Here is a 19,666-nt window from a genome sequence, read left to right on the forward strand (position 1 = left end):
AAAAAAACCTAAAGAGCTCAGGAGGGAGTCTTTGTACCAACAATGTGACGTTAGTACAGTGATTTCCCCTCTGATCTATTGACTTCTGACAGGGGGACCGCACTCCCGCCAGAACACACCGGTCAGCGCTCACAGCCATTAGCGGAGCGTGCTGATTGGATGCCGATCAGCTGCTGGTTTTTCCAGCAAGATATACTTCTATGAAACAAGGACCTGTACACACGGGCCAAAAGCCAGCCGATATCTACTGTACTGGCTGATATTTGGCCCATGTGTACGGGGCTTAACGGGACACTAAAGGCTCCATGTTTTTTTTTTTTTTAAATGACAAACAGGTCATACTTGCCTCCACTGTGCAGTTTGTTTTGCACAGAGTGGGCCCGATCCTCTTCTTCTGGGGTCCTTCGGCAGCTGCCTCAGCTCCTCCCCGCAAGAGCTAACCCCCTTTGGGAAGCTCTCTCCCAAGGGGGTTACCTTGTGGGCGTGCTCCCGTGCTATACACTCGGGGGCATACATAGCCGCCGAATTTATAACTCGGCCCCATCCCCCACATCACTAGATTTGATTGACAGCAGCAGGAGCCAATGGCTGCGCTTCTATCAATCTATCCAATGAGGAGCCGATCAGCTATGGAAAGAACGATGCAGGATCGTGCCCACAGAGATTTTGGGCTCAGGCAAGTAAAATAGGGGCTCGGGGGGACCGGAGAGTGCAAGGTGTTTTTTTCACCTTGATGCATTAAGGTGAAAAAACACGAAGCTTTACAACCCCTTTAACCACTTAAGCCCCGGACCAAAATGCAGGTAAAGGACCAGGCCCCTTTTTGAGATTCGGCACTGCGTCGCTTTAACTGACAATTGCGTGGTCGTGCGACGTGGCTCCCAAACAAAATTGGCGCAATTTTTTTCCCCACAAATAGAGCTTTCTTTTGGTGGTATTTGATCACCTCTGCGGTTTTTATTTTTTGCGCTATAAATAAAAATAGAGCGACAATTTTGAAAAAAAAATGCAATATTTTTTACTTTTTGCTATAATAAATATCCCCCAAAAACACATACATACATACATATGTATATAAATAAAATATTCCTCAGTTTAGGCCGATACGTATTCTTCTACCTATTTTTGGTATAAAAAAAAAAAAAATCGCAATAAACGTTTATAGATTGGTTTGTGCAACATTTATAGCGTTTACAAAATAGGGGATAGTTTTATTGCATTTGTATTAATTATTTTTTTTTTCCTACTAATGGCGGCGATCAGCGATTTTTTTTCGTGACTGCGACATTATGGCGGACACTTCGGACAATTTTGACACATTTTTGGGACCATTGTCATTTTCACAGCAAAAAAATGCATTTAAAATGCATTCTTTATTGTGAAAATGACAGTTGCAGTTTGGGAGTGAACCACTAGGGGGCACTGTTGGGGTTGTGTTCCCTGAAGTGTGTTTACAACTGTAGGGAGGTGTGGCTGTAGGTCTGACGTCATCGATTGTGTCCCCCTATAAAAGGGATGACACGATTGATGCGCCGCCACAGTGAAGAACGGGGGAGCAGTGTTTACATACGGCTCTCCCCGTTCTTCCGCTCCGGGGACCGATCGCGGGACCCCCGCGGCGATCAGGTCCGCGGGTCGCGCAGCTTCAGACCTGGCCCGCGACTGGGTACATGTACAGGATGTACCTGTACGTACATCTGCCCAGCCGTGCCATTCTGCTGATGTACATATGCAGGAGACGGTCCTTAAGTGGTTAAAAGCATGATTGATACATAAGAGTTCAAGGTCAGGGAGGTCTGATCTCACAGCAATAGTATCTGATGAATGGAATACCCTTGAGACAAGGACTGACAAGAGCAACAAACTGACAGCGGTTTATAGGTTGACAGTAGAAAGGAATGTGGAAAACACAAAACCCTTTGGCATTATTCACACCATGAACAATTCCGATCGTGGGCACAATCGCTTTAATTCTGTCCGAGATTCCAGAATCACGGCGGAATTAGTTTGTGATGACATTATTTCCTAATGGCACCCCAAACGAGGTGCGGTATTTCCACGATTGGCAAGCGACAAAACGGGCCATTGAAAATAAATGGTGCCGCTCCAAAAACACTTCACTAAAAACAAACAAAAAAAGGCAAAAAATAACGAGCTGTAGCAGCGGTCGCTGCGCTACGCTCAGGTTTGAATGGAGCCCAATGGAAACCAAGAAGTCTCCGCAATGAAGGGAGATGATGGGTTTCTTTACTAAAGCAAGAGAGTGCAAAATCAATCTCACTTCTTCATAGAAACCAATCAGCTTCCAGGACTTGTTGCCAATCTGGGGTTAGAAACTGATTGGTTTCTATGCAGACACGAGCCTGATTTTGCACTCTCCAGCTTTAGAAAATAAACCCCAATAATTGATCAATTAATTCCATTCAAAACTTTTGTGGATGTACAAAAAGGTATCAAGTCCAAGATGTGATGAAAGCATACAAAGGGTTTCAGAAACCAAAAATTGTAAAAAAAAAAAAACACACACACACACACCTTTAACCTCTGATGGACCGCCCCACATACATATACTGCAGCAGGGCGGCCTCTGAGTGCGAAATCACATACCTGTACGTGATTCATGCCCACAGGTAGGGGGCGCGTGCCCGCCATCCCTGCAGGGATCGGATTTGTTTCAGAACCGATCAATCCACATAAAATCATTGGCCTGGACCTGCTGAACGGTTCTGACAAATGGGGAAACCATCCTGTGCCTGTTCAATATAAACAGGCACAGGAAATGATGCAATCTTCTCTCCCGGAGCCCGTGACAGAAGAGAACATCTACAGAGAGTAAAAGCACTTCACTGACACCAGAACACACAGTTAGACATATTTACCCCTTGATCACCCGAGTTAACCCTTTCACTCCCTGTCAGTGTTACTAGGTGGACATGGTACAATTGTTTTTTACCGATCACTGTACTGGTGTCACTGGTGACGCTAGCTAGCATTAGCGTCCATCCCAGATACAGTCAGGGTTCCCGCCATATATTCCAGAATAACGGTTTAGCCCCCTGATCACCCCCCAGTTAACCCTTTTACTGCCCTGTCACAGTGTCATTATTACACAGTGTGCAGATCTTTTTATTGATCACTGGTCACGGGCGATGCAAGATGGCGTCAGTTAATGTCAATACCAGACAGCGTCAGATTACCTGCCACATATTCACTAATACATTCGAACCCTTTGATTGCCAGTAACACTAACACACTATAGTTACATAGTAGGTGAGGTTGAAAAAAGACACAATCCCCTCAAGTCCAAACTATGTGTGTGATTATATGTGTCAGTATTATATTGTATATACCTGTATGTTGTCATTCAGGTGCTTATCTAATCAATGCTCCCCGCTGAAACCACCGCCTGTGGAAGAGAATTCCACATCCTTGCCGCTCTTACAGAAAAGAACCCTCTGCGTAGTTAAAGATTAGACCTCTTCTTCTAAATTTAATAAGTGGCCACGCATCTTGTTAATCTCACTTCCGCAAAAAAGTTTTATCCCTATTGTGGGGTCACCAGTATGGTATTTGTAAAATGAAATCATATCCAGTCTCAAGCGTCTTCTCCAGAGAGAATAAGTTCAGTGCTCGTAACCTTTCCTCATAACCAATATCCTCCAGACCCTTTATTAGCTTTGTTGCCCTTCTTTGTACTCGCTCCATTTCCAGTACATCCTTCCTGAGGACTGGTGCCCAGAACTGGACAGCATACTCTAGGTGCGGCTGGACCAGAGTCTTGTAGAGCGGGAGAATTATTGTTTTATCTCTGGAGTTGGTCCCCTTTACAATGCATCCCAATATTCTGTTTGCTTTGTTAGCAGCAGCTTGGCATTGCTAAGCCTGTCATCTACTAGGACCCCCGGGTCCTCTTCCATCCTAGATTCACCCAGAGATTCTCCCTCCGTGTATTAATTGCATTCATATTTTTGCCACCCAAATGCATGATTTTAATTTTTCCTACATTAAACCTCAATTTGCCATGTAGTTGCCCACCCCATTCATTTATTCAGATCTTTTTGCAAGGTTTCCACATCCTGCAGAGAAGTTATTGCCCTGCTTAGCTTAGTATCATTCGCAAATACAGAGATTGAACCGCTTACCCCATCCTCAAGGATTTTATGAACAAATAAATAGGATTGGTTTCAGGACAGAACCCTGGGGGACCCCACTTCCCACCCCTGATCACTCCTAGTACTCCCCATTTATCACCACCCTCTGAACTCGCCCCTGTAGCCAGTTTTCAATCCATGTACTCCTTTATCTAGTTGGCAACTCGCCTCCTCATAGAAGGCTAATAGATCGGTTTGGCAAGAATGATTCTTCATGAATCCATGCGGATTTCTGCTACTCATACCGTTCTCTGTAATTTCCAGGGATGTATTTTGGGCTCTTTTTAAAATATTGGTGCTACATTGTCTTTTGTCCAATCAGCTGGTACCATTCCAGTCAGTAAAAATAAGGAACAATGGTCTGGCAATTACTTGACCGAGTTCCCCAAGTACCCTTGGGTGCAAGCCTAATGTTAATTCTGTTTTGTTAACCATGGAGGTCCTTCCTGTGCTGTGACACGAGGATAAAGACTGCAGTTTTGGTTCCTGAAGCTCCCCCCCGATTCCTGCGAAGACTGAGAAGAATACATTTAATACTATACACCTTCATTACTAGTATAGTCTGAAGGGATCAATCTCTCATCAGATCAGAACTATACTAGCTTACCCAATAGTAGAATGTTCTAAAAGACACAGCATTAGGAGGATCAGCCCCCGACACCTGCCAGCACCTGCGTTTTAGCGCACCCCCCCCCTCCCCAAAACAAGTTCAGTGCAGTAGATCACGGTCACTGCCAATACACAAAACTGCAACGTTAGAGTCAGGCCTGATCTCTGCTAGTACTAGCAGTTCAATTTTTTTGTAGCGCTTCAAAAACAGTCTAACAACCAGGTGCTTTGTTTTGTATTTTATTTGGATTTTGTGTGATAGAACAACAGAAAGTGGCACAATTGTGTAGTGGAAGGAAAATAAATCGTTTTCAATTTTTTACAAATAAATATCTGAAAAGTATGGTGTGTATTTGTATTTCAGCCCCCTGAATCAAAACTTTGTAGAAAAACCTCTCTCTGCAATTACAGCTGCAAGTCTTTTGGGGATGTCTCTACCAGCCTTGCACATATAGAGAGTGACATTTTTGTCCTTTCTTCTTTGCAAAATAGCTCAAGCTCTGTCAGATTGGATGGAGAGCCTCTGTTAACAGCAATTTTTAAGCCTTACCACAGATTCAATTGAATTTAAGTCTGGACTTTGACTACATTTGACTATATTTTTCTAACATATGAATATGCTTTGATCTAAACCATTCCATTGTAGCACATTCTGTATGTTTAGGGTCTTTGTCCTGCTGGAAGGTGAACCTCCTCCCAGTCTCAAGTCTTTTGCAGACTCGAACAGGTTTTCTTCTAAGATTGCTTTGTATTTGGCTCCATCCATCTTCCCATTAACTCTGACCAGCTTCCCTGTCCCTACTGAAGAAAAGCATCCCCGCAACAAGGTGCTGCCACCACCATGTTTCACAGTGGGGGATGGTGTGTTTAGAGTGATGTGCAGTGTTAATTTTCCACCACACGTGGCGTTTTGCTTTTAGGCCAAAAAGTTCAATTTTGGACGCACATTCTTGCACATGTTTGCTGTGTCCCCCACATGGCTTCTCACAAACTGCAAACGGAACTTCTTATGGTTCTAATGGCTTTCTTCTCGCCACTCTTACATTAAAACGCCAGATTTGTGAAGTGCAGACTAATAGTTGTCCTATGGACAAATCTTCCCACCCAAGCTTTGGATCTCTGCAGCTCCTTCAGAGTTACCATGGGCCTCTTGGCTGCTTCTCCGATTAAGGCTCTCCTTGCCCGACCTGTCAGTTTAGTTGGACGGCCATGTTTTGGTAGATTTGCAGTTGTGCCATACACTTTCCATTTTCGGATGATGGATTGAACAGTGCTCCTTAAGAGGTTCAAAGCTTGGGATATTTTTTAAAACCTAACCCTGCTTTAAACTTCTCCACAACTATATCTCTGACCTGTCCTTAGCCTTCATGACGCTGTCTGTTCACTAAGGTTCTCCAACAATACTCTGAGGACTTCACAGAACAGTTGTATTTATACTAAGATTAAATCACACACAGGTGGACCAATTTACTAATTAGGCGACTTCTGAAGACAATTGGTTCCACTAGATTTAAGTTAGGGGTGTCCAAGTAAAGGGAGTGGAATACAAATGTACGCTACACTTTTCAGATATTTGTAAAACAAAAAAAATTAAAAACCCATTAATTTCCTTGCACTTCTCAATTATGTGTCACTTTGTGCTGATCTATCACTTAACCACTTAAGGACCGCCTCCTGCACATATACGTTGGCAGAATGGCACGGCTGGGCACATGCACGTACAGGTACATCCTGTGCTAGTACCCGGTCGCGGGCATGCAGCCCGGTCCGAAGCTCCGAGACCCGCGGACTCGATCACCGCTGGAGTCCCGCGATCGGTCCCCGGAGCTGAAGAATGGGGAGAGCCGTGTGTAAACACAGCTTCCCCGTTCTTCACTGTGGCGGCGTCATCGATCTTTTATAGGGGGACACAATCGATGATGTCACACCTACAGCCACACCCCCCTACAGTTGTAAAACACACTTCAGGTTACACATAACCTCATTAGCGCCCCCCTCCCAAACTGCAATTGTCACTTTCACAGAAAACAATGCATTTTAAAATGCATTTTTTGCTGTGAAAATGACAATTGTGCGCAAACCAACCGATAAACGCTTCTTGCGATTTTTTTTTTAACAAAAATAGGTAGAAGAATACGTATCGGCCTAAACTGAGGAAAAAAAATGTTTATATATATATATATATATATATATATATATATATATATATATATATATATATATATATATATATATATTTTTTGGGGATATTTATTATAGCAAAAAGTAAAAAATATTGAATTTTTTTCAAAATTTACGCTCTATTTTTGTTTATAGCGCAACAAATAAAAAACCGCAGAGGTGATCAAATACCACCAAAAGAAAGCTCTATTTGTGTGTGTGTGGGGGGGGGGGGGGGGGGGGGAGACACCAATTTTGTTTAGGAGCCACGTCGCACGACCGCGCAATTGTCTGTTAAAGCGACGCAGTACCGAATCGCAAAACCTGGCCGGGTCCTTTAGCTCCATTTTGGTCCAGGTCTTAAGTGGTTAAAAGCCCGATAAAAATACAATTTATGTTTTTTGGTTGCAACATTCCAAAAAATTTGGAAAATTTCCAGGGGTATGAATACTTTTTCTGACGATGAAGTAGAGGTCCCTGGCTAATGTCAGGCGTACCCGTTCCCGGGTTGCTGAGGTACTACAATCGTACAATACCCGTATGCAGCAGAATGTCAGTACTAGTTTCTCTACCTTCTGGTGAACTGGCAAGAACCAAGCGGCCTAGTACATGCTGGTCATAGACAAACCAGCACTGCAGTAATACTTGGTGACATGACGAGTCCCTTAACTGCAGCTCAAGCTGGTGCGGTGGCCAGCACAAGTAGTGTTCCACAGTAACCAAGAATTCCAACATAGGCCTGTAGAGCCAATAGTGTACTTCCTGATGCGCTCTCTCGATTGGCAGCCCACACCCCCCCCCCCCCCCAAATCACTGGCCAACCCGGAATTCAGGTGGAAACAGATTTAACGGCCCTAACAGTATCTCACAAAAAAATAAAATATATATACACCTTCATGTGACAACACTGAAGAAATTACACTTTGCTACAATGTAATGTAGCGCGTGCACAGCTTGTATAACAGTGTACATTTGCCATCTCCTCGGAAATACTCAACACACAGCCATTAATGTCTAAACCCCTAAGGGAAAATGTCCAAATTGAGCCTAAAGTGTCAATATTTTGTGTGGCCTCCATGATTTTCCAGCACTGCCTTAACCGGCTTGGGCATGGAGTTCACCAGAGCTTCACAGGTTGCCACTGGAGTCCTCTTCCACTCCTCCAGGAGGACATCACAGAGCTGGTGGATGTTAGAGACCTTGTGCTCATCCATCTTTCATTTGAGGATGCCCCACAGATGATCAATAGGGTTTAGGTCTGGAGACATGCTTGGCCAGTCCATAACCTTTACCCTCAGCTTCCTTAGCAAGGCAGTGGTTTTCTTGGAGGTGTGTTTGGGGTCGTTATCTTGTAATACTGCCCTGTGGCCCAGTCTACGAAAGGAGGGGATCATGCTCTGCTTCAGTATGTCACCGTACATGTTAGTATTCATTGTTCCCTCAAACTGAAGCTCCCCGGTGCTGGCAAGACTCATTCAGCCCCAGACCACGGCACTCCAATCACCATACTTGACTGTAGGCAAGACACACTTGTCTTTGTACTCCTCACCTGGTTGCCACCACACACACTTGACACCATCTGAACCAAATAAGTTTATCTTGGTCTCATCAGAGCACAAGACATGGTTCCTGTAATACATGTCCTTAGTCTGCTTGTATTCAAACTGTTTTCAGGATTTGTGCGTCTTTAGAAGAGGCTTCCTACTGGGACGACAGCCATGCAGACCAATTTGATGCAGTGTGCAGCGTATGGTCTAAGCACCGACAAGCTGACCCCCATTTCTTCAACCTTTGCAGAAATGCTGGCAGCACTCATATGTCTATTTCCCAAAGACAACCTCTGGATATGACGCCGAGCACGTGCACTCAACTTCTTTGGTCGACCATGGTGAGGCCTGTTCCGAGTGGAACCTGTCCTGTTAAACCGCTGTATGGTCTTGGCCACTGTGCTGCAGCTCAGTTTCAGGGTCTTGGCAATCGTCTTATAGCCTAGGCCATCTTTATGTAGAGCAATAATTATTTTTTCAGATCCTCAGAGTTCTTTGCCATTAGGTGCCATGGTTTACTACCAGTGACCAGTATAAGGCTGGGTTCACACTACTACACTACTTTCATCCTACTTTGCTCTGCTACATTGGTCCTACATTTATCCTACATTGGTCCTACATCCATTCTACTTTCATGAACAGGATACTACTTTGGTCCGACTTCAATGATATTCAATGGGCTGAAGTAGGATCAATGTAGGACCAAAAGTAGTACAGGGAGCATTTTCAAAGTCGGACCGACTTGTGTAGGACCAGTTAAGACAGCTCTCATAGGGAAACATTGATTTTCACACGTCATGCTACATGAGCTCCCAATGTAGGACCGTTTGTCGGACAAGTGTGAACCCAGCCTGAGAGAGTGAAAGAGATATCAAATGTAACACACCTGGTCCCCATTCACACCTGAGACCTTGTAACGCTAACAAGCAACATGACACCGGGGAGGAAAAAATTGCTAATTTGGACATATTTACTTAGGGGTGTACTTACTTTTGTTGCCAGAAGTTTAGCCATTAATAGCTGTGTGTTGAGTTATTTTAAGGGGACAGCAAATTCACACTGTTATACACTCACTACTTTACATTGTAGCAAAGTACAATTTCTTCAGCAGTGTTGTCACATGAAAAGATATAATAAAATATTTACAAAAATGTGAGGGGTGTACTTACTTTTGTGAGAAACTGTATATGCCAATCAATTTATCACTGCAAACCCAAAATTTGACTATTGCCAGACAATTTGCATAGAAACATATCACGGTTCCCGAATATTTAAAAAAAATAAATAAATAAATAACTTTTCTGGGCAGATGTCTCAACGTGGGCATTACTAAAAATGAGTTGGTCATATTGGTCCACTGAGCCACCATGAAATGTCTGTGTTCTCTGCTGCCATGGCCAGGACTAGATACAAGAAAATTATGCAGTTTACGCACTTCAACGGCAATGAACTCATCTTCGGGGTGACTCTGGATATGACCGGCTACACAAAATTGGGCCCCTTGATTTCAAACAGTTTTTCCCCAGCAAGCGTGCCAGATATGGGGTCCAAATGTATAAGCTCTGTGACAGGGCAACAGGCTATACATGTAGTTCCCGGATTAGAAAAGGGAAAGATGGAGTTCCCGACTGCCCAGACTACATAGGGAGCAGCAGCAAAATTGTTTGGGACTTGGTGTCACCCTTCTTCTGAAAAGGGGTACCACTTGTACGTGGACAATTATTACACAAGCGACTTTAGACACCTTTTTGAATTTGGAATTGCTGCATGTGGCACCATGCGATCTAATCGCTGGGGCTTCGCCCAAATGCTTAAAAGTTCCCGAATTAGATGGGGAGAGAGAGCCTGCTTGAGATGTGATGAATTGCTTGCAGTTAGGTGGAAGAATAAAACGGAACAGTTTTGTTCAGTCTTCCTTTCATGCAGATACGACAGTCCAAACTGCAACAGCGACTGGTGTTGAGAAGCCCCTCTGTGTCCATGACTACAAAATTAAAATGGCACTTCACCGACCAGATGATGGCGCTGTACATAATTGCCCTTAAGGCCAGACGCTGGTACAAGAATGTGTCTGTATATTTTTTCCAATTGGTTCTGTTCAACGCTTATGTACTATACAAGGTGTCAAGGAAGAAGTGAATTCTTCTTAAAATTTCTGGAAGCGATCATCACAGCCCTTTTGTTTTTAGAAGGTGATTTGGCCCAATTTCCCAATCCAGATGCAGTGAGCCGGCTGCAAGAGGCATTTTCCAGATGTCCTCCCTAGTACCCCTACCCAAAGAGCACCCCAAAGCAAACGTGGATATAGGCATGACACTCGCTATTTTTGTCACTTCTGTCCTGGCCAACCTGGTCGCTGCATCCAGGACCGTTTCCAGCGCTACCATTCACACTACTGAATTAGTATAGGGTACAGCATGGCACACATTCACACAGGGTCTTGAAAAATATTAGATGGCTATCGCATTTTTAGAGACCTTAGCCTGGAACGTTTAAAAGTTAGTTACAAAAATGTGGAATTGTTAACCATTGTTTGCTTTGCAGATAAGCCACTCAAGCTGCAGCACCGATTTGTTTATTCCAACAGCAACAAGGTTTGCTCCCACAATACTTAAATCAGTGACTCCAGCGCTGTAGGAGGAAATTTCACCAGCGTAGTTAAAAAAAAAAAAAAAAAAAAAAGAAAAAAAGCATATATGCCAAAGCATAGGGGCTGGGGTGGACAGAGGGCGGATTGCCCATATGCTTCGACATATATTTTTTTCACTTTTGTTGGCAGATAATTCTTCATCATGTGAATGAAGGAATCAGTTAGGCTTTTTTTGTTCACCCCATGGGCTGAACTAAGGAAAAAAAAAAAAAACACACATACCTGCATGTATATGCCCATCATTAGAAGTGGGTGGATGCAGGGCAGTATAATGTAATGGTGGGCATACTGCACACTTTCTGGCAGAGATTTCTTCATTCACATCGATCAATGTGAATGGAGAAATCTGTTAGAACATTACAATATATGCCCAACAAGGACCAGCAACGTACTGGTATGTCGCTAGACTTTGAGTGGTCATACCGGGATCATGCCTGCAGGTTTAGGCAGCATCTTGGTATTTTGTTTTTCGTCCGCTAAACTGCTTTTAGCGGCTGAAACCTTCTGCGGTTTTCTTGGGCACTCCTGTCCCAACAGGGAACGCGAGAATGCAGCTGGTGGTTCCGCCAGCTGACCATAAAGCTGATCGGAGACCAGAACAGCACCAGATCTATGGCCTAAGAAACCAGAAGCTACAAGCATTTCATCACATTGGTTTTGCCGGATATAAACCGCGCCGTTTTTAATTGGGAAAGCATCTGATCACACCAATCTCGGTGTGGTCGGATGCTTTAAGGGCGATCATGCTCTGCTTTAGGAGGCGATCTAGAGTCTAAACGACCTTTGAGAAAAAAAAAAAAAAAGGGAAGGAAGGCGTACATGTAAACTACCTATTGTTATCATAGGGGATATTTACATTCACTGTTATAACAATAAAAAAGTGATAAAAAATAAATAAACAGTGTAAAAATAAAGCGTAAAATAAATAAATATTACAGCAGTGGTGTTGTGTCATATGTAAACCGAAATCGTACCATGCATGAGGCATCACTGCGAACATCAGATTAAGGGCAGTAATTCTAGCAGTAGACCTCCTCTGTAAAGTGGTAACCTGCAAAAGCTTTTTTTAAAAATGCATGTAGTTTGTCGCCACTGCACGGTCGTGTGCAATTTTTAAGCATGTCATGCTTGGTAACTATGTAATCGGCATAAGATCATCTTTTATATGTTACCAAACAATTGGGCAACATATTGTGTTTTTGTGCATAAAAAGTCATAAGTGTTTTCCAAAATAATTGAGTTTGGAAAAATCTCTATGCAAATACCGTAAACAAATAAAAAAAAATTGCAACACCCACCATTTTATTCTGTATGGCCTCTGCATTAATATATATATATATTATAATATAATATATTTATTTATTTATTAGGGGGGGGGTCAAAGTAATTTTCTTTCAAAGTCCATCTTGAATATCTATGCTTTCAGGAACTTGTGATGACCCTTGAAGTCCACAAAAGGCTGGACATCTCCATTTGGCTTGGGAACTGTAAAAAGGGCCGCGAGACAGCCTGCATTCTTTTAGAGCCTGGGTTTTAAATCACTTGCCTACTGGGCACTTTTACCGCCTTTCTGACCAGTCCAATTTTCAGCTTTCAGGACTGTCGCACTTTGACAACTGCGCAGTCATACAACACTGCACACAATTTTTATAAAAAAAAATTCCACACAAATAGAGCTTTCTTTTGGTGGTATTTATTTACCACTGGGTTTTTTTTTTTTGCTAAATAAACTTTCATCGTTTCTTATAAAAAGTTGGAAACGGGTAATTTTTCTCCTTCACTGATGTGCACTGAGGAGGTTGAACAGATAGGGGACACTGATGGAGGAGGCACTGATTGGCAGCATTGGTAAGCACTGATAATCAGGACACTAAATCTGTGTAGATGTCCTTTTGGAGAATGTGGGCTCTTTTCTCCTCTCCTCATGCTCTCAGCATTAAGAAAAGTGTGTCGATAACCGGCTTTTATTTTTTTTACATCCACGATCAGCTGTGAATGGACACCGCTGATCACGTGGTAAAGAGACGCCGATTGGCTCTTTACCTCAATCTGTGATCAGCCGTGTCCTCCGGACACTGATCACAGAGCAGACCACCCACACCCTGCAGCGGGTGTGATAACAGGAGGCCTCCCTAAACTAGCCTTCCCCGCTGTAACCATCATTCGGCTATAGTGCAGGCGGCAAGTGGTTAATAACCAAGCTGTGAAGGTTAATGACCAAGGCAGAATGCAGAAATAGCCGCAGAAAAAAGATCTGGTTGGTCTGGCAGAGATCATGGGAAGTCTGCTCCTAGAAATATTACCGGACTACCAGGTAATTCTTGGCCAGTGTACGGCTACTAGGATGGCAGGGATCCCTTTGTTTAATCTGCTTTAAAGAAGTATGGAATCAACTTTCAGGGTTGAAAAATTACATTTCTGTCCAACTCAGGATGTAAGCCACCTCTCTACCTCCCATATTACATTTTTCCTCTCCAAAGTTTATCGTAGGTCACTGTGTTGCCATTATTAGACTAAACCCATCAACAAAACCAGGTTGTCCTGTGGAGGAGAGGCAGGCAGATCCCTTGGATCTCTGAAATTTTAAATGGCAGGCAGTTTTTCTTCATCCAGCAACCCTTTACATTATAAGGAGATGAGGACCCCTTCCCAACAAGAGTGGATTGGGTCCCTGGTAAAATTCCAACAAAGAGGGAGAAAGAATAGGTCCCCAAAATATAGCAAGCTACCAGAATAACCACAGCAGTTCTGGAAATGTTTTATTTGATTGAAATGTTCCAATTGAGGAAATCTGATGTACTGAGAAAAGGGGATTGCCTGGAAGGCAGAGACCATTAGTCTCAGGACCAGCATGCATACGGTAGAAGGAAGAGCGACGTTGAGCTTGAAGAAAGGAGGAGATCTGATCTGTTTAAAGAAAGAAGGAAAATGCCTGGCAGCATGCCCAGGCATTTCAGGTCTTGCACTGGGATCAAACCAGACTTCTGGCCATTCACAAGCCAGCTTAACGGTTGGTTCCAGGGCCATCTTTATGTTGGTTGCAGTTCCCGTAGAACAGCGTCTTGAAGGAGGTCAAAGTGGTATGCTACAATTAGAATGCCCCTGGTTTTGAGTGGAGCCAGCACCAATACAAGCATTTTGGTAAAAATTAATTCGGGACACAAACTGGTAGTGAATTCCACCAAATCTGAGGTGCAGAAAGTGATCCAGAAAACATGGAGACAAGCATCATCACCAATGCTTACTATGAAAGATAGAAACTCAGTTTTGTAACCAAGAGAGACTACCTACTTTACCCAGATGTAAAACAAGTACTAAGAATTGCTAGTCTTCGCCAAACCATTTATTATGCTGTAGTATCACAGAAAATTTGCTGGCCTGAACACGCTGGTTTACTTGGTCAGTCAAGTATTGGGAAGACTATTCAGAGCTTAGGTCCCAACACAAGCCTATGATCAATTAAAAGTTTAAAAAGCATTTCCATGATTCTGTTCACACAGTGTTTAAAGGATGCGGAATCTGTAATCGGGACGACTATTGGCTTGCTGAGGCAGGACTCCGGTGGGACTATTGCAGTCTGACGCAGGTCTACTGAGTGACAATTCTTAAGAGCCAAGAAGCATCAAAACAGCTGACAAAGGAGGCCTTGCCAGACTGCTATACTACTTCCAAACCGATGAGACTGGTCCGACGGGCCATTTCCATCGGTTCACCGCTGAAGTGGCCTTACGGCCTGATATGTGTACACACCATCGTTCCAAAAACCGATCGGGTCAGAACGCGGTGACGTCAAACACACGACGTGCTGAATAAAACGAAGTTCAATGCTTCCATGCATGCGTCGACTTGATTCTGAGCATGCGTGGGTTTTGAACCAATGCCTTCTGTACTAACCATCGGTTTGGACCGATCGGGCAGCGGACCATCGGTTCGATTTTAAAGCTTGTTTTAAAATTTTGGACCGAAGGACAACAGACCGATTGGCTATACACACCGTCGGTTTGGACCGATGAAAATGAACCTCGGTCCATTCTCATCGGTTTTGTCCGACCGTGTGTACGCAGCCTTAGACGTTGGAGCGCCTCAAACTCCTAAAAAATTTGGAAACTTCTTCTGTGTTTTCTAAAACCGATCTTGGTAAATTCAATACTGTTAGGAAAGACTGGCTGCTCAAGTGTCCCAAAAACTGCTTGAATTAGCCTGACAATTCTCTCCTTAAGGTGAGCAGATTTGCACTTCAAGAGCTCATCATCACTGTGGGAAGACCGAGTTGGTACACAATAGGACTGTGTAACAGTCAGAGCTCCAGGCCACACATTAAGTCTCCAGTGAAGGCTTCAAGGTGGGTAAACGCTGCTATCATCAAAAGGATGCCTTGCAAGTGCCACATAGTGGGATATCCTGACCAATTACAAAGCTAATGTTGCATTGGGTACACAGTGCATTGTGGCCAGAAGGGGCCTGCCAAGTGCAGTCTGGTGATTTTGCTTTATACTAGTCTCAGACATACTGCTAGAATTAATAGGCAGCGTAATGCTCAGACAGCACCACAGCAGTGCAATGTTGCATGGCAGGAGACAAATCCTTTAGGGTTCAACATGAAATATGCAGTACGTTAAAGGCCAAGCTGTGGGGTGAGTGTCAGGGTTCCAGTAGTGCAGTCCTGTGGTCTATTGCTTAGCCAGGACCTGAAGCAGCTTGAAATGGTAGGCATGCCGCCTGTTGCAGAAAAGAAATGCTAGGTGTGCACGCTATTCACCAAGTCCAGAGGTGCAGTCAGAAAAATGTCCTTTAGTGTGGCAAAGGTTCTCCCCAGCCAATTTGGAGAGAAAAAGGCCTAAGCAGGCTCAGAAAGTGCCACTTTAGTGATATCAAACAGTACTGTGTCAATTGCCACCAGTGCGCAGGGCGACTGCCAATATAGCGATCACCCTGGTAAGTTACAGTACACATAGCCCAGAAAAAGCTATAATTGGGATACTTTCCATAGAATAATGGAATGTAAACGCTACATTGAATCCCCATGGTTTGCTGACCAAAGTGTGAGCTGCAAATGTTCTCATTTTCGGAGAAGAAACAGAGGCTGCAATTCATCTCAAAGGTTTGGTGGGTGTGGTATGAGACCGAGCATACAGAAGGTCACAGAAGGTGTGCAGTGACATGAAAGCAAAAGCTGTAGTGAATATCCAAAGCTGAAGGGTGAAGGTAAACACTGTGAATACACTTAGCTGTGGAAGTGATTCTGCAAGAACTGGGAATTTGATGCAACATTGAAAGCACAGCCAGATCTTCATTTTTCAAAAATCAGAGCTGGCAGGGACACCCTACCTCTTTGAACACCAAGCTACACTGCAGATGGCTGCTTGGCTGTGCCGAGTATATAAAACAAGGTGGAGTCTTCTGCTTTCTTACCGTCCAAAAGCCTGGTGGGCATGGCATATGCCTTGAAGGTGTACTTGTGCTCCCACCAAAACTATAAAGGATATACCTGAATCATAAACTGACTTTTGACCCCTAGCCAATTGTTTTTAAACCCCTCAACAATTGTTGTGTCCACACCTACCTGTTGTGCCCTCAACAGGGCCGTGCGACGGTACATGTAGTCCTCAGATTTTATGACATACACCATCTTGTAAGAGTTGAGCTTGAATTTGCACTGCAGCTTGTCCAGACTCTCTAGATTCTCCAGGTTTCGCTTTCCACTGCCCTCCTTCTCCTGCTGTTCTCGTCCCCTCTGGCATTTCCGGATTCTGCGCAGGTTCCTGTTGTACATAAGGTTGTAGGCCAGGGGAAAAAATAAGCAAATGTACAGAAATTGCTTTATAAAAATGTTTTGGTTTCTATAATTATGGAATAACTCTATAAATGCTTCATACACTGTTTAAAGTGATTAAACTTTTTGAATACCAAACATGTTATACTTACCTGCTCCGTGCAATGATTTTGCACAGAGCAGCCCCGATCTTGCACTTCACAGAGGACGCTTGCCATGGAGGGGCACTTATGCAGGCTCGCTCCCAAGCTTGCTGTGTGTGTCCATAGAGACACAATGGCAGCTCACTAAAGTTGTTTTGCCTTAATGCAGAGAATGCATTAAGATATTAAAAAAAAAAAACAAAAAAAAAACACACCCTTAAAAATTTTTTACAACCAGTTCGATGTGCTACAAAATCAACAATTTCTGTACATTGAGAGTTCACATTATAGAACGTTTTCCAGCTCATGCTACGTCTATCAATTGTATCAATATTAAAGAAATATACATTTTTTGGAGTATATGCAACTCTTATGGATATTTTGTGATTTTATGCCAGTACCAATAACTGTCTGGTGCAATCCATCTCATACCGAAGACAAGGGCAGCTTTCAAGACAGGTAATCAGTCTGTCTGTCACATCTGTGGAATCCAAACACTTCCCAGCATCAGACACTTGTGTTACAGAAGAAGCTGTATAAGAATTAGAGAATACTTATACTAAAGATTTTAGAAGTTTCAGTGATTTCTTGGAACTTTGTTCAATACAGTAAAATTTGTAGAACCATTTTTCCCCTCTGAATAAATATATCAATATATAAAATCAGAAAGTAGGACATTTTAAGGCTTATTGTTCTGTATACCATGTATTTTCAAATGATATATTTATGTTGCTTTCAATTCTATATTGGTTGAAATGATTTTACTTCTTTATACAGTGAAGTATGAGGAAGTAGATTTTTTTTCTCTTTTATAAAGTACACCTATACTCTTGGCTTTTGGTTTTTAAACTTATATTGCTTTATACAATACATCAACGATACATGCACAGCCATAAACTAACTGAGCTCAGGAACAGTTTTCTCTTCATCTCTGCACTAGGTACCAAGCTCACCCACTTCCAGACCAGACCTTTTATGGCACTTCTTGTTTACATGAAACACTCAGTATTTTTTTGCTAGAAAATTACGTCAAGACCCTAAAGAATAAATTTGTGGGTGTTGCATGGTATTTGTGCAGCGTTTTTTTCAAAACACGTTAAAAAAAAAAAAAATTATACACACATATATACTTTATAAAAAAAATGTCTGATGTATAAGAGGTTACGCAGAGTAAATAGAGATCAAACATGTCAGGCTGTAAAATTGCCCACGCCTGTGCAACGGCAAGAAACGACAAACATTACTATCCATAGACACTTTAAAAGCCTTTACAGGTTACCACTTTAGATTTTCAATCGAGGTCTAGTGCTGGAATTACTGCCCATGATCTGACGTTTTCTGCGATACCTCACGTGTGGGGATGATCGCTGTTTGCGTGTATGTCTTTTTTTTACATTGTTGCTTGAATATTTTTATTTTTTTTACTTTTATTGCTGTCACAAGAAATGTTAACATACTTGTGACAGCAATAGGCATGTGACAGGTACTCTTTAAAAAAGAAGAAATCTGAGGTCTAGAACAGTGTTTCCCAACTCCAGTCCTCAAGGCACACCAACAGGTCATGTTTTCAGGATTTCCCTCAGATGAAACGGCTGTGGTAATTACCAAGGCAGTGAAACTGATCAAATCACCTGTGCAAAATAATGGAAAGCCTGAAAACATGACCTGTTGGTGTGCCTTGAGGACTGGAGTTGGGAAACACTGGTCTAGAAGACACTAGATCCTTTCTCTGCCGTTAAAAGCATTCGAACACACTAAGGTTAGTGTTTTCAAATGCTTTTGATGTCAGGTCATCGCTTCCGGGTTACAATAGCCAATCCGGGCTTTGTTCAGCTCTCTGACCGGCAGAGGTGCAGGCTGTCGCTCGGGAGAGCCAGAGGAGACTGCGGAGACTAAGGGCAAGGGGGTGGGAGGGCGTCCTCTCCCACTGCTTGTAAAAGCAGTCCAGTGGCTAGTTAGCCGACTGCTGACTCTAAAATAAAAAAAAGGAGGCAGTGATGGGATAATGCCTGCATCTGGCATAGCCCCTTGAAATACGGGTATGTTGCTGGTCCGCAAGTTGTTTCAGAAGAGACTATGGAAAGTACACAGGCTTGCTGGTCATAAAAGTGGAGAGGATATGTGTTTCTCATCATAATTTGCAGGAACTGGACAAGTAAACATATTTAGGCGATACATATTTAGGTGATCGCACAATGCTTCAAAAGCAGTGGGCAACTATAGTGACAAAGGAAGGAAATACTGTAGATGAAAAGGTTGATGAAGCCAAAAGACTGAAACAGTCAGACTAAATAGGAAGGTATGGTTACTGGATTGACTTCCCCAGCAGAGGTGGAGGAGGCCAACATGGCAAAAAAAAAAAAATTGTAAAGCGTTGGCAGAGCATAAACATGAACACAGGATAACAGAATTGGCACAGATATCTGAAGGTAAGCTCACCTGGGTAAGAAAACTGGTTTCTGTGCAAGATGTTCTCTCAGCTCTGGGGAAGTGGAGTCACAGTTCATGTATCTTTCCACATAGTCCGACCAACGCTTAAAATAGAAGACAAAGGGTGCAGAATTAGTGACAGAGCCCAGAGTGCCAGGAACCACAACCAGCAAGCACAGATAGGTAGGGCACAGCAAAGAAGC

General features: G+C 43.1%; 1 protein-coding gene across 6 annotated transcripts in view; it reads right to left on the reverse strand.

Moving 5' to 3' along the window:
• SIN3A (SIN3 transcription regulator family member A) overlaps positions 1 to 19,666 on the reverse strand; it is a 104,672-nt gene that overhangs the window by 10,637 nt on the left and 74,369 nt on the right. For 5 of the 6 annotated variants that reach the window (XM_040342978.1, XM_040342980.1, XM_040342977.1 and 2 more), the window contains 2 exons: positions 19,473 to 19,567; positions 16,681 to 16,879 (listed from right to left, as the gene is read on the reverse strand). In XM_040342978.1, coding sequence (XP_040198912.1) covers positions 16,681 to 16,879; positions 19,473 to 19,567 — 294 coding nt within the window. The remainder of the gene's footprint in view (positions 1 to 16,680; positions 16,880 to 19,472; positions 19,568 to 19,666) is intronic. The other variant, XM_040342982.1, reaches the window with a different exon arrangement.

Source organism: Rana temporaria, chromosome 3 (assembly GCF_905171775.1).
Source record: "Rana temporaria chromosome 3, aRanTem1.1, whole genome shotgun sequence".
NCBI classification, from domain to species: domain Eukaryota; kingdom Metazoa; phylum Chordata; class Amphibia; order Anura; family Ranidae; genus Rana; species Rana temporaria.